Source organism: Microtus oregoni, unplaced genomic scaffold, assembly GCF_018167655.1.
Source record: "Microtus oregoni isolate MIOR12 unplaced genomic scaffold, Mior012 000018F_ref0000195, whole genome shotgun sequence".
Taxonomy (NCBI): Eukaryota; Metazoa; Chordata; class Mammalia; order Rodentia; family Cricetidae; genus Microtus; species Microtus oregoni.
In genome coordinates this window covers 21,049,275-21,077,029 of record NW_024543077.1, presented here as the reverse complement: position 1 = coordinate 21,077,029, position 27,755 = coordinate 21,049,275, and the positions used below count along the sequence as shown (strand labels likewise).

Sequence of the window (27,755 nt, the reverse complement as noted above, 5' to 3'; positions counted from 1 at the left end):
TTCATGTAAAGAGAAATCAAATTTAAACTTGAAGTAAGAGAAATAAATCCTTCTAATTTGGTGGTATCATTTGGGAAGATTTAGGACACGCTGCACTGCTGAAGGAAATATGTCACTGAGAGTAGGCTATGAGAATTTACATTCATACACCAGTTCCAGTTCCAACACTCTGCTTCATGTGGAAGATTACAGCTTTGGGTTCTTAAGTTCCAGCTTTAGTGCCATGTCTGACACTTTTTGTCATGGCTCTTTCATGGTGATCCTGTTTTCCTCTAGAACCATGGCCTGAATTATATGCTTTTATATGTTGAAAGAGACATTATATCACAACCAAAAAGGAGGCAGTACACATCCATAAATATTTACTCCTGAATTGCAAATTCCATGCAGTTGAAGAGAGTATAAAATCTAAAAGGGTTACATTATTGTTCAAATTCATTTTGCAAGTCTTAAAATTCTGGAAGGAAGGATACGCTGACTACTGAAAGTTAGGCAACACCAACAGCTGTGAAAAGAAGTTTGCCCCCACTAGACATAGCAATTCTCTTTCTCTCTGAGAGAGTCATTACAGCTGGGCTCTGCTCCATTCTTCTATGAAAGCTTCCCAGCAGAAATGTCAGTTTCTGATCTGCTCCACTCTTCTAAGGGAGTCTCCCATAAGAGGTGTCCATTGCTTCTGTGCTCTTCTGGGCTAAGTGAGTTTCCAAACAGTTATGTCAACTGTATCTCTGTTCAACTCCACTAGGGATTTCCTGATCCATTCCAGTGAAAGAAGGTGTTCATATAAATCTCAGTCAAGAGATTTATTTGGGAGGGAAGAATCCAGAGTGTGAGTTCCTCTGCAAGTTTGGAAAGAGGCAGCTGCCAACTGAATGAGCATATGACTCATATAGGGCTTCTTGGAGGCAGAGCAGCTCTAAGGAGATTTAGAAGGTGAGAATTGGTCAGATTTAAATGACTGGGCTTGAACAAGCTCAGAGATGGGCTGGATTTTGTGCTCTGGAGTTGGTTGGTTTTGAGCTCAGAGAGACAAGGGTAGATTGCATTTTTTTTTGCTCTGGTTTGAGAGACAAAGCAGATTTCTTTCAGTATCCAGTTTTGATGTTTGACTGTGTTTTCAGGGTGATGTTGTATTTTTCACTAGTTCTGGAATTAGGGGCAAAGGGTTTTCCTTTGTATCTCATTTCAGTACCAGGTTGAGATTCTTACCCTGGCTCTATCTCCTTCCCAAAAGACTTCATAAGATCACAAGTTAGGTTTTGTCCATGAGTTTCCTGGTGCAAATAAAATAAAAGCTGGTATCATAATGCTTGAACAGATTGTTGACACAATCATTTTTTTTTACAGAATAAATACTGTTGGTTAATAGACTGTAAATGTGATGGCTTAAAATTAATTTGCAATAAGAAACCCTCAGTGTCTTCTTCAGGTACCCAAAAACTTTACCAGATTGATTACACACAAAAAGTTTTACTCATGGAAAAAGTACAAAACATTTACAACACTAAGTTTATTTTTTTCACTACATTATGATTATTCTCATGTTTTTGAAGACTATAATCCTTAAGTTTACAGTTTCTCTCCAGGATGATTTGTTTCATGTACTTGGAGATTATCGTGACAAAGGATTTGCAAAACAAATCCATTCACAAGTTTCTTTCCAATCTGTGTCCTTTTCTGCATTTGAAGATGAATAAGACATGAAAAGACTTTTCCAAACTCATTTCATGCATACCTTTTTGCACCCACATGTGTTCTTTGATGCCGTTGAAGAGCATTGTGTTGAGCAAAGGCCTTACCACACTGACTACATTCATAGGGTTTCTCTCCAGTATGTGTTCTTTCATGGTTTTGAAGAGCACTATGGTGAGCAAAGGTCTTACCACACTGATTACATTCATAGGGTTTCTCTCCAGTATGTGTTCTTTTATGCACTTTAAGATGACTGTGTTGAACAAAGGCCTTACCACACTGACTACATTCATAGGGTTTCTCTCCAGTATGTGTTCTTTTATGTATTTGAAGATGAGTGTGTTGAGCAAAGGCGTACCACACTGATTACATTCAAGGGTTTCTCTCCAGTATGTGTTCTTTTATGCCTTTGAAGATCACTCTGATATGCAAAGGCCTTACCACAGTGATTACATTCACAGGGTTTTTTTTCAGTATGTGTTCTTGTGTTTATTTGAAAAGAACTGTGATGAGCAAAGGCTTTACAACACTGATTAGATTCATAGGATTTCTCACTATAATGTTTTCTTTTATTCCTCTGAAGCTGACTATCATATGCCAAGGCTTTATCACATTGAGGATGTACTGAATATTTCTTTCCAGAATTATTTCTTTTAATCCTGCAAGTATAACTGGAACACATAAAAGTTTTACCACATTCAATACACTCATGAACCTACATATCTGTATGTATTATTTTTATAATTTAGTCTAATTGTAAATAGAATTCAGATATTAAGGTTTTATAACTTTGTTTAAACTCATGCTTTCTTCTGTAATTAAGGGTTCTTTTGCATTTTTAAGACACTTGTCATGGTAAATTCCTTTATTATGTGGTTTAAGTTTTCCCCTTTACAGAAACATTTTTCAATTTGACATATTTCACATATTTGAAGATAACTGAATAACCTCAGAACAACTTTATTGTATTCTTATACTGTCCTATACTGTAAATCATACTACATTTGCTAAGTAAAGTAGGACAATAAGAAGTATTTGCACCATTCTAGAACTCATGTGGCTTCTCTGCACTGTGACTTTTTTATGTATTAACAGTTATGTGAGAAAACTAATTTTTTATATATTTCGATCAATTTGAGAAAGGGTACTTAACATGGGGACTAATGCTATCTTCTAATTGTTTTTAGAGAGAGATATGCTGTGATTTTCCATATTCCCATGCTCATAGGCTTGTATTGAGAGTAATTTGTGGTATACAAGGTAAAGGAAGAATCACAAACAAAAAATTTCCACACTGAATTATCATGGTGTGACATTCTGTTCCTCATAGATGTGCAGTAGAGGTGTTAAAGTTTCTTCACAACAACTGCCACTTAACTCTTACTGCTTCTGTCACCAATCTTAATATAGCAATAAGAAGTATATGAGTAATACAAGATTTACTATGTGTTCTCAGTTTAGTAGAAAGTCTTGCAGATATACTTATCATTACTTCAATGTGTACACATTTTGTATTATGAGTAGTAAGAAATAAATGGATTGGTGGATCTACAGAATAGCTCTCATGGTTGTATGCTTCAAATGCTGATATCTGTTTAGCCATTTCTCATGTCTTTTTAATTAAAAAAATGCCTTGAAAATGTAATTCAACTACATGAAATTCTATATGGATTTTTCAGAAGTTAATAATCATAAATGCACTTAAAGCTGTGCTTATTCACACTGTTGCCTTTAATCTTCTAGGACAGATTATCATTTCATCAGAGGATCATTATTTTCAGCATGCATCAGAAAATTACCTTTCATGTCTTCTAGAATGTTGACAATGTTTTTTACTATTATGTTCTTCCCAAATGTATCCTAAAATGCAGGACCAGAAAATGTATGTTATAATATTGAATACTGTGCAACATTTAAGTAGCTATTTTAAGTAAACCTTAGAACCATGGCTGCTTTATTCACCTCATTCTTCTTCTCCTTTCTAAATCAAATTGTTGAAGAATATCATTAACCAAGGAAAAATTGTCCCTTTATTTTGAAACATGAAGGAAATTCATTTTTACCTATAGTAGTGAGGTTCCTGTAGGTCTCCAGCATCACATCTTAGTAGAGATTCTTCTGGGAAGGATCCAGCAAATTCCACTCTTCCTCAGTGAAGTAGATATGCACATCATCATAGGTCACTGCCTTCTAAAATGTCATACATGATAGTGACATGATAGTGACAACATTGTAAATGTATACTTCTTTGATAGTATAGTCATATAATTTTGGAGTTCCCTAATCATATTCCAAGACATTAACAGTCATTTTAGAAGGAAACTGAATTGGAGCGTCTTCTCTATCATTTCTGTACTCTTTGAATGAGATGTCACCTTACAAGAGAAAATATCTATTAGCAGAGAGAAACAAGGAAACAGATCAACAGTTCATAGTACAAATGAAAATTTTTTATGAAGATCAACTAACTACAAATAGAAAAATAAGTTGAACAAACTGGGTGCATTGACTCATGTCTTTAAGCTCAGAACTTCAAAAGCAGAGGCAGGTATATTTTTCTCTGAGTTAAATGCCAGACATGTCTATGCAATGAGGTCCAGTACAGGTGGAAGGAAGTACATAGTAAGTCGCTATCATCCAGGAAGTGGTGGTGCATGCCTTTAATCTTAACAATCAGGAGGCAGAGGTAGGTGGTTCTCTGTGAGTTTGAGTCCAGCCTGTTCTATGAGAGCTAGTTCCAGGACAGGCTCCAAAGCTACAGAGAAACCCTGTCTCAAAAATCAAATAAACAATAAAAAAAACAAACAAACAAAAGATACTGTCTCCATTGCAAAAATCAGTGAATCAAGCAAGAAGAATAGAAGAACTCAGAGGTTTTTACTGAAGTTCCTACAAAGAAGGATGCATTCACTCCACTTCTCTATTTATCTTCCAAACATCCAAAGTGCCCTATTTAAACTGTAATACCAATAACATTTTACAAACAGAGCTTTATGTTTAAACAGTTACAAATGGACAGATGAAAACACTAGCAATATATATCTTGGGCATAAATAATAAACCCAGGCTGGGAGAGAGATGACTGAGTAGTACCTAGCTTTTGATGGTCTTGAATAGATGTAACAGAATTGCCAGTACTTATTTGGGAATCATAACTATCCATTATTCCAGGTTCACAAATTCTGAGATCCTTTGATCATGTTGAGGACCAGGTAACCATGTGGTCCATAATCATGCCGATACATAAAATAGTTATATTAATTTTAAAAATGTAAAGTAAGCATAACAAGCAAGAAGAAGTTCATGCACCTACAATTAAATGACTTTGAATACTTAGGCAGTACTAAAGTCATGCCTGCTGAAAGTCTTCCAGACCCCGAAATGGGGGAAAAAATCTACTTTTATCATAGGCAACACAGACCATAATACCAAAGAGCAAATAGAAACCAGGGAACCAAATGTGCATCCAACAAAGACAAACAGAGATACTGGCACCTAGACCTGTAGTCACCTCAGACCCAGATACCTGACAAGAGCACAATAACATGATCAACAACAGACAGAACAATATGTCACTACCATATTCCAACTCTCCTACTACAGCACACTCTCATTATTCAAACACAGTCAAAGTACAATTAAGTTAGATCAACTATGAAGATGTTTCTTGTCCTTAAGAAGGAAGTGAATGAATTCTTTAAAAAAGCAAGGGAAAGATAAATGAAATCATGGAGAATAATAATAAACACCTTAAAGAAAGTCAAACAAGCAAACAGTTTATAGAAATGAATAAATCATTTCACTAAGTGAAAATTGAAATAGAAGCATGTAAATGAATGCAAGCTGAAGGAATTCTGGAGATAAAAAACTAGATAAGTGAAAAGGAAAGACTGGCAAATTAAGGTGAAGTCTATCCTATCTGTTGCTTCTATTCTGGACTGAGGTAGAAACCACTGTCCACATGCAAATCCTTTTCCTTTACCTGCAATGGATATTCAGTTTCATAACTCAAATTTATAACTTTGAAACTGGTGGTAGAATCATTTAATTTAAGATTTTAAAGGTGTAATGTAGGACAAGTCCTAAGAGAAACACTGTTTCAAAAAAATTTTAATAAATGGAGTAAAAGAAGAATAGCATCTTGGATACTTCCAGAGGGGAAATGGAAGGAAATGGGAGAATTTTAAGAAGTCAGTAAGCAATATCATATGAATTTGGGAGGAGATCAGACAATTCTACTCAGTTGGAACACAGGTTATCTCAAGAACTTTACAAAGAGCACAGTGGCCTGGGAACTGATAACCACAGCTCCATATAGTGAAAAGGTTGGGTAGGACCTAAAGGAACCCCTCCATGAAGGCCTTGCCACCAGACCATTACCAGCTCTCCAAAGCATATTCCTGGCTTTAGAGAAGGAGCTCTGTTTTATTATCAATACATCAAGTCTTCAGGTGACTCACAAGGATTAGCAGCCCCCAGGCTGTTACTAGATCTCCCAGAAACTCCCAGCTCCCTGCCTGAGGGAATAAATAAAACCCTTGATTGATCAGGTAACTCCTTCTCACAACAATGTTTTGCATTTCAAATATATGTCACCTGCTGTCCTATTGTCCATCTGGAAGAACTGTGATTTTCTTAAGAAGAAAACTGGAACTTGAGCCACATCAGGCCTTAAGGTTGTTTAGAAACCTGTAATCCCTCCTTGAAAAGCCTGCTAGAGGTTTTTTCTTATATGAGGATGTGCCTGATGTCTGGTTTTAAATCAGTGGTGGCTTCTCTGTAGTAGTTTGGAACTAAATATCTAGACAATCCAGTTCAACAAAGTGTGCCGGAGCGTCCTAAATTCTAACAGCCCTGATAATAATAAAGCAGGCGGATCTCTGTGAGTTCGAGACCAGCCTGGTCTACAGAGCTAGTTCCAGGACAGACTCCAAAGCCACAGAGAAACCCTGTCTCGAAAAACCAAAAAAAAAAAAAAATACATTTATCAGGCTGGAGAGATGGCTCAGTGGTTAAGAGCACTGGCTGCTCCTCCAGAAGTCCTGAGTTCAATTCCCAGCAACCACGTGGTGGCTCACAACCATCTGTAATGAGATCTGGTGCCCTCTTCTGGTCTGTAGGCATACATGCAGACAGAACAGTGAATATAAAATCAATAAATAAATCTTTAAAAAAATAAAATACGTTTATCTTCTGGGTGATTTAGAGGCAGTCCTCTCTCAGCTAATTCTACTTTGTGAGACTGAACTATTTCCAAGGCAGTAGAAAATTCTTTATAACAGCAATTCAACTCTTCTACATGGCAGCTTAGAAGTGCAGCACTACCCAACAGGTGAGATGCCTTGAGACCATCCACATAGTTAAACACAAATGGAGATTGTATGTAAAGTAAAATGCAAAGTGCTCAATTTTGAGAAGATACTGGAGAAACTAGTCCTCTCGAGTATGGCATACTGAAGTTGAGAAAAAAGACTTTTGTAGACAAAACACCCTGCTCCCAATTCTCTAAGCAGATTAAGCCCACAGCACTAGGTCTAGGAATTTTCAGGACCACATGGGACTTCACGAGGCAGAGAATATGGCGGCAGGTTCCCACACCGATCCCACAAGGATGCACCATGCTGTTTCCTGCACCTCACCCTCTGCTCCTCCCCATCTGGAGATAGCATTCTTTAGCTCACCATGTTGTGGTTCCCCAGATCACCAAAGCTCTCTGTTCATCATCTCCCTGCAGCAGCAACTTCACCACAGCACAGGAAACAACAGGCACAAGCTCCTCCACAAAGCCTAGTCTGAAGGCGGGTGCCTGGAAGAGCCCTGCACTGTTTCTGACTGGCAGGTCACCTGGAGGGCCTGATTGGCTGGTGCGGTCATAGTGGCAAGAACAGTGTCCACAGGGCTACAGTGTGCTTAAAGACACAGTACAGTGGTTCCTGGCCATTCCCTCCACCCCAGTCAAAGATCTTTTCTAATTGGCCAAGCTTTGCATTTCAATAGCACTTGCCCTTTGCTCCAAAAGGAGACATAGTCCTAATCTTGCACTCCATAGAAACTTTACACCTTTTCCTCCAGGAGACAATGTGGCTAGCTAGCTTGTACTGTGCACTGTGCTGTGCTAGGTGGATGCAGTGATTTCTTGTCCTACAGGGGAAAGGGTGCACAGAATATTAACAGCTAAAGATAACTTTAAGGTCACAAAAGATGATTGTTCTGTGGCTTCCTGCTGAGGTCACATGAACTGAAGGTACTTTTTACATGGTTTTTCACAGGGATTCCACACAACAGAAAAGAGAAAAGGAGGAACCAGATCTTAAACAAGATGATTAGTCTTTCCCCAACTGATGGCTGGATGATGGCTCCATTGCTTTATGGGTTCTATTCCTGAAATTGAAAGCAAATTCCAGGCAAATCAATAATAATAAAAAAGTGTAGTGTTCATGAAAATTTGAATATGTAGATAATAATGGACCTAGGTAGAATGTCTCCATGAGCACTATTGTTAGCCAGCACATCTCTTTCCATGGTCAGGTAAATAAAATATACAACTGCAGTATTCAAGATTCTCTACATGAGCAGAACAGGTAGAATGAATCTCACCATGATTGTAAGAAATGGGCTTATTAGAATGTCTCACAAGCTGTGGTCCAGGTAACTTAAAAGTAGCTGCCTACCAATGGTAATTGGAAAAATCCAGGACATTGCTTCTCGACGTTTTGTCTAAGATCAAGTGAAGAATTCAGAAGTTGTTCTGTCCACGAGACTGGCTGTTGTGTGTGTTTTGTTGTCTGCTGTGAATTTGAGTAGTGTGCTTTCAAGGCCTGGGAAGAAGAGTTTTGGGTTGTTGATGGAGATTGCATTAAATATATTAATTGCGTTTGGTAGGTTTGCCATTTTTATTATGTTGATTCTACCTATCCAAGAGCATCTTTCCATTTTCTGGTATTTTCTTCAATTTCTTTCTTTAAAGACTTAAACTTTTGAAATAACAGGTCTTTCACTTCTTTGGTTACTGTTACCTGAAGATATTTTAAATTATTTGTGGCTATTGTAAATGGTGATGATCCTCTGATTTCTTTCTTAGCTTCTTTTTATTTGTATATACTAATTTTTTTTGTTTTTTGTTTTTGTTTTTTTTTCGAGACAGGGTTTCTCTGTGGTTTTGGAGCCTGTCCTGGAACTAGCTCTTGTAGACCAGGCTGGTCTCGACCTCACAGAGATCTGCGTGCCTCTGCCTCCCAAGTGCTGGGATTAAAGGCGTGCGCCACCATCGCCCGGCTTGTCTATACTAATTTTTTGAGCTGATCCTATATCCTGACAAATTACTGAAGGTATTTATGAGCTGTAGGAGTTCCCTGATAGAGTTTGTGGGGTCACTTATGTATACTATCATATCATCTGTGAATAGCAAAAGCTTAACTTCTTCCTTTCCAGTTTGGATCCCCATGATCTTCTTATGTTTTCTTTTCTCTCTAGCTAGAATTTCAATAACTATGTTTACTAGGTATGGTGAGAGAGGACAGCCTTGAATTGTTCCTAATTTTAGTGGGATCATTTTGAGTTTCTCTCCATTTAATTTGATGTTTGCTCTATGCTTTCTGTGTATTTCTTTTATTAGCTGAAGATATCTTTCCTATATCCCTGATCTCTCCATGACCTTTATCATAAAGGGGTGTTTGATTTTGTCAAATGCTTTTTCAGTATCTAATGATGTCATTACATTTTTCTTTCAATTTATTTATATAATGGATTACATTGACAGATCATATGCTTCATATGTTAAGCCATTCTGCATCCTTGGAATGAAGTTAATTTCATCATGGTGAATAAATTTTTGGTGTGTTCTTTGACTCAGTATGTCCGTATTTTATTGAGTATTTTTGCATTAATGATCATGAGGGTGATTGTCATATAATTCTCCTTTTTGATTCTTTGTGTGGAATTAGTATCAGGGTAACTGTAACATGATAAAATGGTAATGATTGTATGGAAATATTCCTTCTGTTTTTATTTTGTGTAACCATTTGAGGAGTATAGTTGTTACCGCTTCTTTGAAGTTCTGGTAGAATTCTTTACTGAAACTATCCAGTCCTTGGCTTTTTTTTTTAGGTGAAGGGAGGCTTTTGATGTCTGCTTCTATTTACTTGAAGAATACAGGTGTATTTGAATTGTTCACCAGGTGTTGATTTAATTTTGGTATGTGGTACCTATTCAGAAAATTGTCCATTTACCTTACATTTTCCAATTTTATGGAATACAGGTTTGAGCTATGATGAAATGATTCTCTGGATTTCCTCAGTGTCTGTTGCTATGCCCACCTTTTCATTTATGATTTTGTTAATTTGTATGTTCTTTCTCTGCCTTTTGGTTCAGTTGGATAATGTCCCTATGTGTCTCTGCTTTTAAATTGTGATTATGGAAGTGGATTTGTTAACTGAGCATGCTTCAGGAAAGGTAGAACATTGCATGAGCATGTTCAGACTCCCAACATAAAATCCCCATGCTTTATTTGTTGAGGAACAATACTGTTTTGTAAACAACTCTCATATTCTTTGTGCCTCCTGTAGGCAAGAATTTTTTTTCTCATTTCTTCTGTCTCAGCTGTTGAAATGGCTATTTTTGGTAGTCAAAACTGACTACCAGTGGGATCATCTTATACACAAAGAATTGATTATACCTGAGAGAGATTTTACTTATAGGTTTTGAAATGGAGAAATCCTCCATTAATCTGTATAATTTGAGATGATCGGACCCACCTTAAGCTGCTTGGTGTATGTGCACATTTAACCAGTGAGCCTTCTCACCGCCTGTGTCTGTGCACAGTTTTAACCCCATCACTCATGAGCAGAGGTAGTGGGATTTTCTGCATTTGAGACCAGTCTGGCCTACAGAATGAATTCTACAAATACACAGAAAAATCCTGTTTTGAAATCACCAAAATAACCTGAATCAAACAAAGACTATGACCCAACCTAAATCAGTATCTTACATTCTGGTAGCAGAAGTCACATATAAAGTATTTTGAAGAAGAAGAAAAGTCTTTTTTTTTGCCTCTGCTCTAGCTCTGGTTACCAAACTCATCCCTGTGCTAGCATTAGAGTCTACTGCATTGTAATTTTGGTGAATAATTAAAACCAGCTGAGTCACAGAGCCTTGTGGGCAAAACAACTACTGGATTCTTCAAATGATCTTAGAAAAAGGCTGAGTAGCAAGCTATTGGATTCTTCAATTGCCATTGGTTAGCAGCTGTTCTTAAGTTACATGGACAACAGGTTGTCAGACATTCTAATAAGCTCGCTTTTTACATAATGGTGAGATTTATTCTACCTGTCCTGTTGATGTAGAGAATCTTAAATACTGCAGTTGTATATTTTATTCACATGACTATGGAGGGAGATGTGCTGGCTAACAATAATGCTCATAAGGACATTCTTTCTACCTCCATTATTCTCTACATATTCATATTTCCATGAACAATAATCTTTTTATTATTATTCATTTCCCTGAAATTTGCTTCGAATTTAAGGAATAAAACCCATAAAGCAAAGGATTCATCACCCAGCTTTCTGATGGGGGAAAGACCAATCATCTTGAGACCTGGTTCCTGCTTTTCTCCTTCCTGTTGTGTAAAATCCCTGTGAAAACCGTGTAAAAAGTACCTTCAATTCATCTGACCTCACAATGAAGCCACAGAACAAATATTTACTTTTGTAATTTTAAAACTCTCTTTAGTTCTTAGAATTCCAGGAATCCTTACCTCTGTGGGACAGGAAATTACTCCAACCACATAGCACAGTGCACCCAACAAGTCACGTAGTGTGCTGGAAGAAAAAGCGCAAGTTCCTAGGAGTGCAAGAAGATGACATTGACCGCTTTTGTAGCCAGGGGCAAATGCTATTAAAATGCATATGTCCTCAGATCTGGAGAAGTTTTCTGCTGGGGTGAATGGATTGGACAGGAACCAGTTTCTGTCTCTTTAAGCACACTATAGCCTTATGGGAGGTTCTCTTGCCATTCAAGTCTCAATAGCCAATCACACACTCCAGGTGACCTGCCAGTCAGAAGCAGTTCAGTTCTCTTCCAGGCAGCCACCTTAAGTCTTGGCTTTGAAGGGGAGCTGGTGCCAGTGGATTCCTGTTCTCGGGTGCAGTTGCTGTTGCAGAGAGATGATGAGCTGAGAACTTTGGCAAAATGGAGAAGCACAACATGGTGAGTGAGGTAATGCTGTCTCCTGATGGGGAGGAGCAGAGGGCGAAGTCCGGAAGACACTACTATGGTGTTACCTCCATGGGTCTGGGTGGGAACCTGCCGTCATATTCCCTGTATGTGAAGTCCCTCATGGTCCTTGCTAATTCATGGGCATAGGGGCAGACCCCTGAATAACTTTGCTCTGTGGCTTCATCTCCTTAGAGTATTGGGAGCAGGAAACTCCAAAACTCCTTCCTAGTCAACTTCAACAGGGTTCATGCATTCATAAATACAAGTTGCCAAACTCAGAAAAGCCTCGTTTCTCCAGTATCTTCTCGATATAGATCACTTTGCATTTAAGCTTTAAATATAATCTGAATTTATATTTAAATTTGTGGAGATTATCAAAGGCATCTCACGTGTTGTGTAGCTTTCCACTACAGTACCATAATGTTGAAGAATAGAATTGGTGATACGGTAGATTGACCAATGCTTAAAAAACAATTAAGTCTCACAAAGTAGAATTTAGCAGAGAGAGAACTGTGTCTAAAACACCCAAAATGTAAGTGTATGATAATTAAGGCTGTAATAGATTAAAATGGCTGGGTATACATTGCTTACCAGGATTGTCCAGATATTTGACTCCAAACCATTTCAAAGAATCCACCACTGATTTAAAGGTGGTCGTGGTGCATGCCTTTAATTCCAGCACTCTTGAGGCAGAGGCAGATGGATTTCTTTGAGTTCAAGGCCAGCCTGATCTACCCGAGTTCCAGGACAGGCTCCAAAGCTACTGAGAAACCTGTCTCGAAAAATACCAAAGGGCAGGGATTAAAGGCGTGCCCCGCCACTGCCCAGCTAAGACGCTATTTTTCTTGAGAAGCTTACTAGGCACGAAATGTTTCATCTGTAATACCTTCCCACCCTATCTTTTTTATCTTTCCCTTGTCAGTCCAGTCTTTCTTCTCCCTTGTGATCTTCACCTTAGAACCCTGTCAGTGAACGATGACCTGCTCTAACAGGTCATGGGCATACTTGAGAAAATATTCTGAGAATATTCTTGCCTAAATATTTATACTGGCAATTGCCTGTTTCTATTTCAATTGTTCAGAGTATAATCTGGACCATTATCATAAAGGATACTTATTCATAACAGCATATATTGAATGCAAGATCTATTGAATGTAGCTCCCCTTGAGCATTGGACAGAGATCAATCAATAACATCATTAAAGAGACTTTTATTTATTAATCTTCTTATGTGTGTGCTGTGATTTCTCAGTGGGAAGGCATATTAATTCTAGAAGAGCTGCATTTCCATCTGGATAGAAATATTGTTTCTGTGACAACTTCTGTTATGTTGACTTAGGTGGCCTTGGTCCCTGTCTGTTGCTTTCCTGGACAGTGACCTTGAGTGTCCTCTATATTACACCATCAAAGTTCTTTTTTGTTTGTTTGTTTTTTTGAGACAGGGTTTCTCTGTGGCTTTGGAGCCTGTCCTGTAACTTGCTCTGTTAGACCAGGCTGGCCTCGAACTCACCTGCCTTTGTCTCCCGATTGCTGGGATTAAAGGCCTGTGCCAACAAGGCCTAGCTCACCATCAAAATTCTTAAATGTTGGGGCTGGTGAGATGGCTCAGTGGTTAAGAGCACTGACTGCTCTTCCAGAGGACCCGGGTTCAATTCCCAGCACCCACATGGCAGCTCACAACTGTCTGAAAATGTAGTTCCACGAGATCTGACACCTTCACACCAACGAACATAATAAAGTTAAATAAATAAATAAAAAATAAAATGTTTAAATAAAATTCTTAAATATCTGTACCAATTCACAGTTTTTTTCCATTTTTTTTATTGAGAAAAGGAGAAAAAAAAGTTTCCACCTCCTCCAAGCCTCCCATTTCCCTCCCCCTCCTCCCACCCTTCTCCCCCTCCTCCCACCCTTCTCCCCCTCCCCCCACTCCTCTCCCCCTCTTTCTCCAGTCCAAACAGCAGTCCAATTCACAGTTTTAAAATTATGGATATCCCGGGCGGTGGTGGCGCACGCCTTTAATCCAAGCACTTGTGAGGCAGAGGCAGGCAGATCTCTGTGAGACTGAAGCCAGTGTAGTCTACAAGAGCTAGTTCCCGGACAGGCACCAAAGCTACAGGAATACCCTGTCTCAAACAAAACCAATAAAATAAAATAAAATAAAACAATGCATTTGAGCCATGTCGTTGATTGCCCAGTGCAGTCCCAGGAAAAGGGTTTGCATATGGAGCATTTCTTCTGTCCTCAGACCACAATAGGAAGAATAGATTATTGTGTGCACTGCGGGGGGCACAGCATGGGCAATAAGCCGTTGGAGCCACCACTATGAAAAAGGACCTGACCGTGGTAGCAGGAGTGGTTTGTAATAGCCCAGCATGTGTAAATTAATGTCATGTGGATGAACACAGACTAGATTGTGTGGGTGTCCAGATTAGGAAGGTTATCTTGAGTCAAGGAACACTGAATTTGCAATTAGGCAACTATCCTCTGCAGATATGATTAATCTTTGTTTATTGATATTTACTGAGCTCTACAATTTTCTTTGCTTCACTCCCTGCCTCTCCACTCCCCCATTCAACCCTCTCCCAAGGTCCCCATGTACCCAATTTACTCAGGAGATCTTGTCTTTATGGTTATGAGCCTAGCCTTTAATGGCTGAGCCACCTCCCCAGCCCAAGAGATCTTGTCTTTTTATACTTTATCCTTCCCATGTAGATTAGATGTATGTAAGTCTCTCTTAGCATCCTCATTTTTGTCTCATATCTGGGATTGTGGTTTGTAGGCTGGCTTTCTTTGCTTTATGCTTAAAAACCACTTATGAGTGAGTACATGTGATAATTATCTTTCTGTGTCTGGGTTACCTCACTCAAAATAATGTTTTCTAGATCCACCTATTTCCCTGCAAAATTCAAGATGTCGTTATTTTTTTCTGCTGTGTAGCACTCCATTGTGTAAATGTATCACATTTTTCTTATCCACTCCTCTATGGAGGGGCATTTAGGTTGTTTCCATGTTCTGACTATGACAAACAAAGCTGCTATGAAATAGTTGAGCATATGTCCTTGTGGTATGATTGAGCATCGTTTGGTTACATACCCAAAAGTGGTATTACTGGGTCTTGAGAAAGGTTGCTTCCTAATTTTCTGGGATATTGCCATAATGGCATCCAAAGGGACTGTCTCAGCTTGCATTCCCACCAGCAATGCAGAAGTGTTTCCATTTCCCCACAACCTCTCCAGCATAAGTTTTCATTGGTGTTTCTAATCCATTCTTTCAGGTGTTAGATGGAATCTCAGAGTTGTTTTGATTTGCATTTCTCTGATTAACGATATTGAACATTTCTTTAATTGTCTTTCAGCTATTTTAGATTCCTTTGTTGAGAGTTCTCTGTTTAGGTCTGTACTCCAATTTTTATTGGATTATGAGTTCTTCTGGTGTCCAATATCTTGAGCTCTTTGTATATTTTGAAGATCAGACCTCTGTCTGATGTGGGGTTAGTGATGATCTTTTCCCATTCTGTAGACTGTTGTTTTGCCTTGTTGATCATGTCTTTTGCTTTACAGAAGCTTTTTAGTTTCAGGAGGTCCCATTTAATCATTTCTCTCAGTGTCTGTGCTACTGCGGTTATATTTATGAAGTGGTTCCCTGTGCCAATGCCTTCAAGTGTACTTCCCAATTTTTCTTCTATAATATTCAGTGTGCCTGGCTTTATGTTGAGGTCTTTGATCCATTTGGACTTGAGTTTTGTGCATGGTGATAAATATGGGTCTATTTTCATTTTTCTACATGCTGATATCCAGTTATGCCAGCACCACTAGTGAAATATGCTTTCTTTTTTCCCCTTGATATTTTTTGCTTTCTGGTAAAATATCAAGTGTTAATCTTCAAAGCATAAAAGAACTCATACTGGAGAGAAACCCTATGAATGTCATCAATGTGGTAAATACTTTGCACGTCAGGATAATCTTCGAGTGCATAAAAGAACACATACTGGAGAGAAACCCTATGATTGTAATCAGTGGGGTAAGGCTTTTTCTCAACACAGTAGTCTTCAAAAGCATAAAAGAACACATACTGGAGAGATACATGTGAATTGAAACTGTTGTGAATTTTTTTCCCCAATCACCTCCAAATATGTAAAATAAGACATCCTATGGAGAAGCTCTGAGTTTAATGTCTGTGTTCATTAAAAACATAAGAAAAATCATACTGGCCGAGCGGTGGTGGCTCACGCCTTTAGTCCCAGCACTCGGGAGGCAGAGACAGGCGGATCTCTGTGAGTTCGAGACCAGCCTGGTCTACAGAGCTAGTTCCAGGACAGGCTCCAAAGCCACAGAGAAACCCTGTCTCGAAAAAAAAAAAAAAGAAAAATCATACTGTAGTGAAATCAGTGTTGGAATGTTTTGTGCTTCATATAGGACTAAGATCTTTTGTGTGTAATCAATCTGATTAAGTTTGTGCCATAATCTTTGGACCTAAGGAAAAAACTGAGGACTTCTTGTAAATTATTCTTTAACCAAAAGCAGTTATTGTGTAGAAAAGAATTTTATAGTGTCAGCAATTTGTTCAAGCACCATGATACCTCTTTTTATTTTAGTTAGAAGTAGCAAACTAATGGACAAGCATTTTATGAAGCATTATTGGTTGGAGAAAGGGTATTCAAAGAAACATACATTGGTCCTGAAACCAGAGCCAAAAGAAAGAACCTTGTCTCTTAATCTAGAAGTGTTAAAGAAACAAAATCTCTCTGAAAACAGCTATAACATTAAAAGTGGCCAGTAAATAAACACAATTTGACCTTCAAACCAGATCCTTCTACAAACCAGATCCTTCAAACTCTATCCTTCTACAACTGAGCACAAAAGCAACCAATCCCTTTGCATAAAATGAAGCCCATCCCTGAGCTTTTTCAGGATCAGGGATTGAAATCCAGCAAATTCCCATCATCAAAATCTCCTTTGCTCTCTGTTACTAAGAAGTCCTATTTGAGCCATATGCTCATTCAGTATGCAGCTGCCCCTTTCCACACTTTGCAGAGGTATTCATACTCATGTTTTCTTCCTTCTCAAGTGAATCTGATTCAAGTTTTATGGGAATACCTCTTCTACTGGAATGTTTCAGAAACTCCTGGAGTTGAGCCAAGATACAATTGATGCTTCTGTTTGGGAACTTACTTAGTTCAGAAGGTGACAGAGGAATTGGACATATATTATGAAATATTCCCTTGGGAGTGGAGGAGATCAGCACCAGATATTTCTACTGGGAAACTTTCTTTCTTTTTTTTTTTTTCGAGACAGGGTTTCTCTGTGGTTTTGGTTCCTGTCCTGGAACTAGCTCTTGTAGACCAGGCTAGTCTCAAACTCACAGAGATCCGCCTGCCTCTGCCTCCCGAGTGCTGGGATTAAAGATGTGCACCACCACTGTCCAGCCTGAAAAACTTTCTTAGAAGAATTAATTTCTTTTACTTCAAGTCTTAGTTTGCTTTTTCTTTACATGAACCAATTCATTGTGTAAGTAAGCTGTACGATGACTCTCAGCTCGTCTTTAACAGAAATGAATGAATGTTTACAGGAGAAAAGTGTTCATGAGTGAAAAACTGTCTTAAAAGTTGTTTTCATTGTAGTTATGTGATGTATGTGTGTGTCTCTTGTGTGTATTTGAATGTGCATTCTGTATCCACATAAAGATAATACCTTGGATATTATTGCAGAAGAAATTACTGGAAGCTGTCAAACATCTGACATTAGTTCTCACCTAGACAGGACTCTAGTGCCTTAAATATTTTAAGTCTATTTATATCTTTTTGAAGTCTGGAAATAGGAACACACTCTTAGAAAAAAGAAAGTTCAATTCATGACAACAATTGGTTAATTTCTTTAGACATCACAGTTTTCTTTAGCTTTAAGTAAAATTTTTATCATAGCCTTGAAGGAAGTAAATTACATACCATGTTTAATCAAGACTGGTTGAGATCATTGCATTGTGGTTTCTACATTGAAATATTTGAGGTATATACTAAAGTGAGCTATATGTGTGCAAATCCATTTAGTGAATTCTATTTTGTAGTCTTTTTTTTTAATAGTGTGAGCAGAACTGGCAATACCACTTTGTTGTTTTATTATTAGTATTGTTTCAAAGATTTAACTTACTGGTTTTTATTTTTTTTAATATTTATTTATTTATTTATTTATTATGCATACAATATTCTGTCTGTGTGTACGTCTGCAGACAGAAGAGGGCACCAGACCTCATTACAGATGTCTGTGAGCCACCATGTGGTTGCCGGGAATTGAACTCAGGACCTCTGGAAGAGCAGGCAATGCTCCCAACCACTGAGCCATCTCTCCAGCCCCTATTTTGTAGTCTTTATATTACTTCTATGGATTTTGTTCATCATTTATTGTGCCTTTACCAAGTGATGGGTATTTTTCTGCTATAATGTGTAGAATGGTAAACCCTTCATACTTGTGTCCCATTGGTTATTGAAGTGTCAGGCCATGAGGGAACATACTTTTTGAGTAAATATTTTGGGTTGTTTCTGGTTTTGATTTTTATCTTTTCAGATATTCCCTTCAGCTTTTGTTTGTTATTAATCCTAGCTTGGATGTCAGTAAAAATTCAGGGTTAATTTTGAACTCATGGTTCTCATATGTCTGCCCCCTGTATAGAAGTCCAAGGTTCGATGATGAACTCCAAGTGTGTGTGGTTTTTCAACAGAATTTGACAATATTCACATTAAAATGACTGATAAAATAAATAAGAAGAAACATTAAATACCATATGTGTATTCAAAGAAGTATTTTCATTTATCTTTTATAGATGTAATAACATAGTATAATCAGCAATCAACTGTTTATCTGACACCATAACTTAATGTTCTTTTCTTTTAAATTTTTTTTATCTTTATTGAGCTCTACATTTTTTGCTGCTCCCCTCCTGCCTCTTCCCTTCCCTTCAATACTCTCACAAGGTCCCATCCTCCCAATTTACTCTGGAGTTCTTGTCTTTTTCTAATTCGCATGTATATTAGAACTTTGTATGTCTCCTCATGTTGTCTAAGTTCTCTGGTGCTGTGATTTGTAGGCTGGGTTTCTTTGCTTTATGATTAAAACCCACTTAATGACTGAGTACATGTGATAATTGTCTTCTGTGTCTGGGTTACCTCACTCAAAATGATATTTTCTAGCTCCATCCATTTTCCTGAAAAGTTCAAGATGTAATCGAGGTTGGGATTCTAGTCTTGCCCATAAGAGTCCTTTCCCACTGAGTCATCTCATTGGTGCTCAAATTCAATTAGAAGAAATATTACAACAGTAGAGTCTTATTTTCTTTTCAAATTGTAAATGCAATTTCATACAAGAATAGAGGACCATGGGACAATTTGAATAGTCAATCTGCTATGCATGTGAAAATATTCTTACCAGCACAGATTTTTTAATTTCTTCATTCTGAGAACAAGACATGTATTTACACTTTCTCAGAACCAAAATTACATGCCAGAAAATTGCATCATTTATTAAAGTTCATTGCCTCTAAGTCTGATAACCTGGCTTCTATATCTTGTTTACCCTAATACTCTTACAAATTTTTCATATTTGCTGACTTCATTAGTTACTTATACATACTCCTACATCATCTCATTCACAAATAATTTTTAAACCAAAAGAAGTGTCTTTGAGTGTATTTGCAGTCAAATGACTCCCTAGGTTTAAAGACTAAAACTCACAAAGTGGAAGTAGATCATAGACCCCTGTTAGTTTTCCTATCTGTGCTACATACATAGCATTTCACAGATGTATTCTCAAAAACACACTTCAAACATTTTTAAATGGATGGAATTGACAATGCAATAAAAATGACTCATTATTTTGAACATATGAAATTATTTTGCCATTTAAATTATACAATTTGAAGAAATATTGTTATTTATCAAAACAATGATGTTCCCTTTTAAGTCTTTAATTATATTTTTTTTACTCAATAAGTCCTTTACAAACATTTCAGCTCAACATAGAGGTGCATGACTCTAATTACAGAACACGGAGTGTGGGTGGGTCCGATCTCAGTGAGTTTGAGGCCAGCTTGTTCCACATAATACATACCTGGCATCAATGGCTACATGGACATATCCTATCTCAAAAAGATCACAAAAGACAAAGACTCCCAAATTATGGAAGTTGTCCTAATGAAATCTGCCCGGATTCAGACTGATTTCGACCAACATTTTAAATATTCCCTCACATAAAAAGAACTGTCTTAACAATGAATATAGGAAGCAATATACAAATTCCATTCACATTCTATCCACTGAATCTTTGACAACCATCTAGAGTGGACTTTATCCTTCAAGTGATGAGAGACAGAAGGAACAGTGTGACTCCTCTCCCTTAAGAATTATGACACATGTGGGACCTGGAGAGTTGTCTCAGGAGTACTGCTCCTCTTGGGTACCCAAGTTTGACTCATAGCACCATATCTGATTGAACAGAACTCCTTGTAATTGGAGGTCCTGAAGATAGGGTACATTCTTCTGGCCTTTTAGGGTACAAAGTGGGCAAATACTGAAAAGACAGATCTGTATTTGATTCTATATTTTAACTAGGCTTTCTTCATGTGTCTGTTACCTTAAAAAGGAATGAAATTCAATTTAGATGTAGGAGTTTGACCAGTGAGTGTAGCAAGTGTATCTCAGGTCCTAGTGATGACCAGAAGACAGTGTCTACTCTCCTCTGACTGGAGGTACAGACAGTTCTGAGTTGTCTTGTGGGTGCTGAGTATCAAAGATTCTCTGGATGAGTCACCAATGTTCTAAGAGCTGAGCCTTGTTTTCAGCCTCATGAACATGTCATTTATAACAGTAAGGTATAAAAGGATGATCTAAGTTCATCTTAACTCATCCTTGGCCCAGAAGAAACAAAGGACTGATAGTATTGGAAACTAACTTTGTCTTTGTTCTTTTTTTTTTTTTTGTCTTTGTTCTTAAAGAATTCCTGAGCCCAAATGTTCCTCAACTGAGGGAAAAGTACAAAACAAATAATCAGGAAACAAGCTGAAAATGTAACTCTTTAAAAGATAGTTGGCAGCCGGGTGATGGTGGCGCACGCCTTTAATCCCAGCACTCGGGAGGCAGAGGCAGGCAGATCTCTGTGAGTTCGAGACCAGCTTGGTTTACAGAGCTAGTTCCAGGACAGGCTCCAAAGCTACAGTGAAACCCTGTCTCGAAAAATCAAAAATAAATAAATAAATAAATAAATAAATAAGATAGTTGGCTATTTAACCAAAGCAATTTGCCATAATTGGAACATAAAGACTGACTTATCAGGTGTACTCTTGCTTGAGTTCATTCTACAAGGTTGTGGATCATTCTTGACTGGCCAGAAAGAACAATCATGTTGTTATCATTTATTGGTGGCACCTACTAATGACAGTAAACACATCACTTTTATATTCAAAGTTTAAAATTTCCTCTTATCCTGACTTTTGTTTATAGACCATAATCAATCATCATGCATTTAAATAACTCAAAATTCTGAACTATCAAGAAATTTGACACAGAATTAAAAATGGGGAAAATACCATTCCGCAGGAGAAGTCAGCAATCATATCTTTGAACACAGAACTTTATGGTAAATTTCTACATGATATAGTGCACAGGAGCAAAGGAGATCAGTGTACTGACTAAGAAAGGACATTTCTGTGAAGGTGTTGAAGGTAATTCCCAGTAATGCTGTCTAGAAATTATTCAAGATGCAGTCATGTCGAATAAAAGACCAAAGGTGGGCTTCAGCCACAAACACATGACCTTAACACCTGAGCATGTCTATCCTGGAGAATCAAGTCAGGGCTCCACACATTCTTTGATTTTTTTTTTATTTGCAGAAATACAGGGGTGTAACCAGCAGGTTCATAACCTAGGCTCTCAGGTCAGCAAGAGAAAGAAGACACCGTATGAGTAAACTTGATGTCTCTTCAAAGAACTGCCTGTTTTCTGCAAATGCTGATTCAGAAACCCATCTGTAACAGGAGGCAAGCCTCTGATCACTGATCTCTAACATAGCCCACCAAAGAAAAGGCAGTTACCGAGAAGCTGCATTTGTCTATGTAGTTTTGTGTTTAGATTCCTTTTCCAAGGTATTTCAGATTTTATCTGAAAATTTTGGCCACACATTGGAATGCCATTTTTATTTTTTTTACTTTAAAAATTATACCTTTAATTATAGAATATTGTTAGGATAATATATCCATAGACAAGACACTAGGATAGCTGACCAATACCAACAGGATCCGCTCTGCACAACCACAGAACACAGGCACAGAGTGTCTGGGTATGTGCAGGAGCAGCCAGGGGCCTGCAAACAGCAGGCATGCAAACAGCATTGGTGAAGTGTGACAGAGGCATGACTTCCACAGAGCTCAGCACTGGGAGTGGGCAGCGGATGACTGCAGGAGGAGGGCACTCAGCTGGTGCAGACAGGTATGGGGAGATGGGAAGACAATCAGAGACCCTCCCTGGCCTTTCATCTACAAGGCAAAAGCAGCAAATGGCACACTAGCAAAACCTTTAGGCTGGAGGTGGCGTTGCAGTGATGGGGGGATAGGGATGGGGTAGGGAAAGGGGTAAAATGAAGTTGGATCAGAGGTGCTGTCTTCTACAAGCTACTCCCAAGCAGACACTTACAATGACTCAACCAAGTCATTGGCTACATAACATATCTGAGTTTAGTTACCAAGAATACATAAGTCACCTAACGGTTAAAATGTGAATACCCACGGCAGGCTAGATGTCGTACAGAATAGAAACCACGTGCCTGCCCCAAGTTCATACTCAAATGGGAGGGGCCACTCAGAGTGCTTTTCATTTGGTTGCTTTTGAGGCTGTCACTAGTGAATGACATGGTAGGTTTCACCCAGCTGCGCTCACAGTGACTCTGTAGTGAAAGCACTAAATGCCAAATCCCAAAGAACTTCAACAAAAAAGTTTTTTTGTTTTTTTCGAGACAGGGACTCTCTGTGTAGCTCTGGCTGTCCTGGAACTCGATCCTGTAAACCAGGCTGGCCTTGAACTCACAGAGATCTGCCAGCCTCTGCCTTCCAAGTGCTGGGATTAAAGGCATGTGCCACCCCCAATCCCCACCCCTGCAAAAAAAAAAAAGGTTTCTTGAAAAAAAACATGTTAACATTTGCAAGTCTGCACTAAGCACCATAAAATGCACTGGGCCCCATCCCCTTCCATCCCCACGGGACAAAGTAAGCACCAATATCCGGGCTACTCATAATTCCTGCCTGGGCTGAGATAAAGAGAACTGAGATACTGGGCGACACTAGGCATCTCTCACTGTAACTCTTTGTACCTGGAGGCGGGAAAGACACTCCTCTTTAGGTTTATTCATTTCTTCTGATGAGGCCAAAGAGGTTTCTTCACAGGAGAAGATAACTCAGTCTGAGAAAGGGCAAAGGACCTAACTGTCCAGTCATTGTCTCACAACTGATGGACACATACGAGCAAGAGTTTAGTTCTGTACAAAACCAAGCCTTACAGGAGAGTGCATGCCTGCACACTAGTGTTCAAATTCTTTCCCATAACACAAGAAAAATAAAGGAATTCTCTCATATGGAGTATGCCTACTGTTCTATCTTATGGTCTACATCACGTAAGAACATGCTGATTCTTAGGAATTCGGTCTCTGCTATTAGAATACACACTTCACTATACATACACGTGCCTTTATGCAAGCTATGATAAAGACTGGGGCGTGGCCCTATCAAACCCTAGAGTTAGCAGTACAAGGGCGAGTGACCTAACTGTTAAAGTTAGATGGCAAAGGACACAGAAAGGACTGTCGCTCCCTGGGAAGGGCTCGGTGCTCCCTTCCCTGAAGGAGTCAACCCACTTCCTACTCCTTCCATCATCACCTGCGGTCCTGTCCTTTCCTAAAGGCAGTTTCCACACTGCCATCTCTAAAGTGATTTCTGAAGACAATTCATAAACCTGATTAATGACAGCATCAATGGGTATCTCTTGCTAAGGTCACCACCATCCAATGGCTCTTGGTCCTCAACCTTGGACCCTTCTCCTTTCACGCTGTATCTTCGTGTAGCTTTCAAAAGCGTGCAAGCTATACACAAGTGAGAAACAAGGGAAATGATTCAGTCACTGCCTTTAGCGTGCAGAATCCTGTGCGCAAGATGGCAAGGTACCAATATGAGCTACTCAAGGAAAAAGCCCTTTGGAAGGGAAGTGCATGAGCCCGGCCACTGCGGTGTGTGAACAGTGGCTACCCAGGACAAGTCCGCCTGCCTTCTGCCAAAGCAGCTGCGGCCACCCTAGTCCAGTTCTACATTCCCACTACAGTCTTTTGGGGCCAAAGATACGAGAGGAAAAAAACAACTTTTTAAAAACCTACTCCATTTCCAGGACTAAGCATCCACCAGCATCTTGTCCTCTGGTCTTCGCTTTCAAGTTACTAGGAATGGGGGCTGCTTCTGATGAAGCGATTCATGTAATAAAATCGGTGAAAAAAACTATTTGGAGAAGGGGAAAACTTCCCCAACGCTGTGGGTCGGAATTTCAAAGGGGTCGTATTCTTCCATGTTTGAAAATGTGGCCAACAATAAGGAAAGTCAGTCTTAAGGAAGCTCACTGATATCAAATCAAATATAACTGTACCTCCACAAGTCATTTCTTACTCAGGAATACAGGACTTAGTCGGTATGTACTCTCTTGTGTTTAATACGAGCTGAGCTCCGGCTGAAACTCTTGTCACACTCGGTACATTCGTAAGGCTTCGCTCCCGTGTGAACTCTTTGATGGGTGATGAGGTTGGAGCTTTGTGTAAACCCCTTTCCACACTGCACACACTCATAGGGCTTCTCTCCCGTGTGTGTCCGCTGGTGCTGGACCAAGTGCGAGATGCGGCTGAAGTTCTCCCTGCACTCGTTGCAGTGGTACGGCTTTTCCCCGGTGTGGGCCCTGTGGTGCTGCACCAGGTCAGAGTTCTGACTGAAGTTCTTCCCGCACTCCTCACACTTGTAGGGCCTCTCCCCCGTGTGCACGCGGTAGTGCTTGATGAGGTCGGAGCGCTCGCTGAAGCCCCGTCCGCACTCTTTACACTCGCACTCTTTACACTCGTAAGGCTTCTCGCTCTTGTGCATCCTCTGGTGCTGAGCCAGGTGCGAGCTCCGGCTGAAGCTTTTCCCGCATTCCTCGCACTCATAGGGCTTCTCCCCGCTGTGGGTCCTCTGGTGCTGGATGAGGTGGCAGAGCCGGCAGAAGCTCTTCCCACACTCGTTACACTTGTGGGGCTTCTCCCTGATGTGGATTGTCTGGTGATGAATGAGGTGAGAGCTCCTCCCAAAGCTCTTCCCGCACCTGTTGCAGTCCTAGGGCCGCTCGCCCGTGTGTGTGTGTTCTCTGATGCTGGATAAGGTGGGAGCTGCGGCTGAAGCTCTTGCCGCATTCGTAGGGTCTGTCTCCCATGTGCGTTTTTTGGTGTCGATTGAGGTCTGAAATCTGACTGAAGGCCTCCCCACACTGAGAACATATGTGATAGCGGATGCCTGTGTGAACTTCTTTGTGGTCCCCACACTGAGAACACATGTGATAGCGGATGCCTGTGTGAACTTCTTTGTGGGCCAGCAGGTCAGTGACCTGCTGGAGAGGGTAGCTGACCCACTCCTCTGCGGTCAGCTCTCCCCACTGTCTTTCAGACCTGTCCCCACTTTCAAAGACTTCTTCGCTTTCCGGGTTCTTCTCAGCATCCCCAATAAGCTCTTCGGACATGGTCACAAACTCCATATCTTCACTAAGCTCTTCTTTCAGATTTGTTTTGTTCTCGCTCCTGATCTCAAAGTCCAGTGAGACAACATTTCTGTAATTCTCCTGCATCACGTCCTTGTAAAGGTCTCTTTGTGTAGGATCCAGAGGTCTCCATTCTTCCCGAGTGAGGTACATAGCCATATCCTCAAATGTCACAGGGGCCTGAAATCACACAATGCTTCCTCGCTACTTAGCATCTAGGAGTTTAGTCCCAGCCTTTCTTCTTGAAATTAGAGACATGGTTAGAAATGTCGAGAAGGCATTGGCATTAAGTCTGATCTGGGACCCAGCCATGAGCAGGGTGGGTGCCATCTCAGGCTCAAACGTTCGTCTCCTGGGAGAGAGAGCAGGAAAAGTAGCTAGTAGACAACACTGAAGGAGAGGAAAAGCAGGGAGCAAGGCGCTGCTAGAGGCCCTGCCCACTCCCTAGGGCTGGAGTTCTGGTGGCCACGTGGTATGCAGGAACCGCCCAGGACCGGTCACTCTCCTCCTTCTCTGACCCCCGAGCAAGACCCTCTATCCCCTGGCTAGGTGCCCCCCCCAACTGGGGGTCAGGGCGATGCTATTAGACAGAGGCTTTCAACCCAGCCCTACAGAACGCCTCTGCTCTTCCAGAATGCCATTTTTAAACTGTCATTTCTTTCCTACATACCAGTTCAAAGTAACTACATCGAGGTTTTTAATAATTGAAAATACTTGACCAATATATCAGGTTTATTACTAACTACCTGTGACATTTTTAAGTTAACACATATTCTCCACATAGTAGAACATTTATTAGCATTACACAATCTAGACATGCTCCCTCTGTCTCAGGCCTATCTGCTGGCCAGTCATTGTTTTATTAAAGCAAATTGAGGGACAATTCTTCAGAGTATACAACAGAATAATCACTCCACCACAGATGTTCCTTGTACATGGGATTTCCTTTGCAAAATATTCAAAACCTGTCATGAAGCTAATATCTTTTTTACATCAGACCTACTCAATAGCCAAGAATGTGTGTGTTACAAATATAAACCAGCATAAATAACCATAGAAAGACACAATCAAAGCTAGCAATGAATTGTATGTACTATTGTATGAATTTGTATGTGCTATTGTACATCTGTGTGTATATGTTTGGGCATTCTGTGTGTATATACTTGTGGAAATATAAGTATGTGATTGTATATATGTGTGTGTATATATTTGGAAGACAGAAGTGAATCTCTTGTATCAGGCCTTTGATTGCTTTGTAACTTTCCAAGTAGACCAGGCTAGCTGACCAACAAGCCCCAGGTACTCATTTGTCTCCATGTCCCTTTCCCATTACTAGTGTTAAAAGTCCTTGTGACCATACCTTTTTTCGTTTTCTCTTCAGCATGGATTCTTGGGCTCAAACTGAGTTCCTTCTTCTCATAAGAAAAGCTCACCTGTCTTTTCAGGCCCTCTCAACTACAGATATTCTGTCAGCATTGTTTAGTTTTGGTTTAGTTTGTCAGATAGTTCCATGTAGCCTTGAGATTGGACTCCAAGTGCTTTATCTCCCTACCTATCTATGTACCTATCAATCTGTCTTTCTAATTTTTTGAGACAGTATCTCAAAGTGGAGCACTCAAATTCTCCTACTCTAGCTAATCAAATACATCCCAGGAATATTCTTATCTGCTTCTTCCCCTGACCTGGTATTACAGGCATAGGCATCCAGAACCTGACATTTTATGTGGGTGCTGGGAACCCAAAATCAGGTATCTAATTCTTGCACTAAGGACTTTAACATCCCCCCATGCCCTACTGTCATCTCCTAGAAAGCAGGTTATGAAAATAGTGTGAACAGATGGATAGATGTTAGATAAAGCGATGACACAGAATGGCTAGCAATTGTGAAGTCTAGCTTTAGTGTTTAGGAGTTCATTGCCATGGTTAGAGTTTGAAAATGAAATGAGCCCATAGTTCGTATGCTTATTGACTTGTTTCCCAGATGATGGCACCATTTGGGGTTAGTATGATCTTTAGAGTATAGTTGGAGGAAGTAGGTCACTGGAAATGTG

General features: G+C 39.6%; 1 protein-coding gene across 1 annotated transcript; it reads right to left on the bottom strand.

The window, feature by feature from the left end:
• Window positions 1–1,827: 1,827 nt before the first annotated feature.
• LOC121458673 (zinc finger protein 436-like) lies at window positions 1,828–26,034 on the bottom strand (the record flags this gene model as incomplete). Its single annotated transcript, XM_041667962.1, is given in 5 exon segments — window positions 1,828–2,054; window positions 24,671–25,313; window positions 25,315–25,463; window positions 25,518–25,884; window positions 25,990–26,034. Coding segments are annotated over 5 exon segments (1,431 nt in total), but the record flags the coding sequence as incomplete, so codon positions are not given.
• Window positions 26,035–27,755: the final 1,721 nt, after the last annotated feature.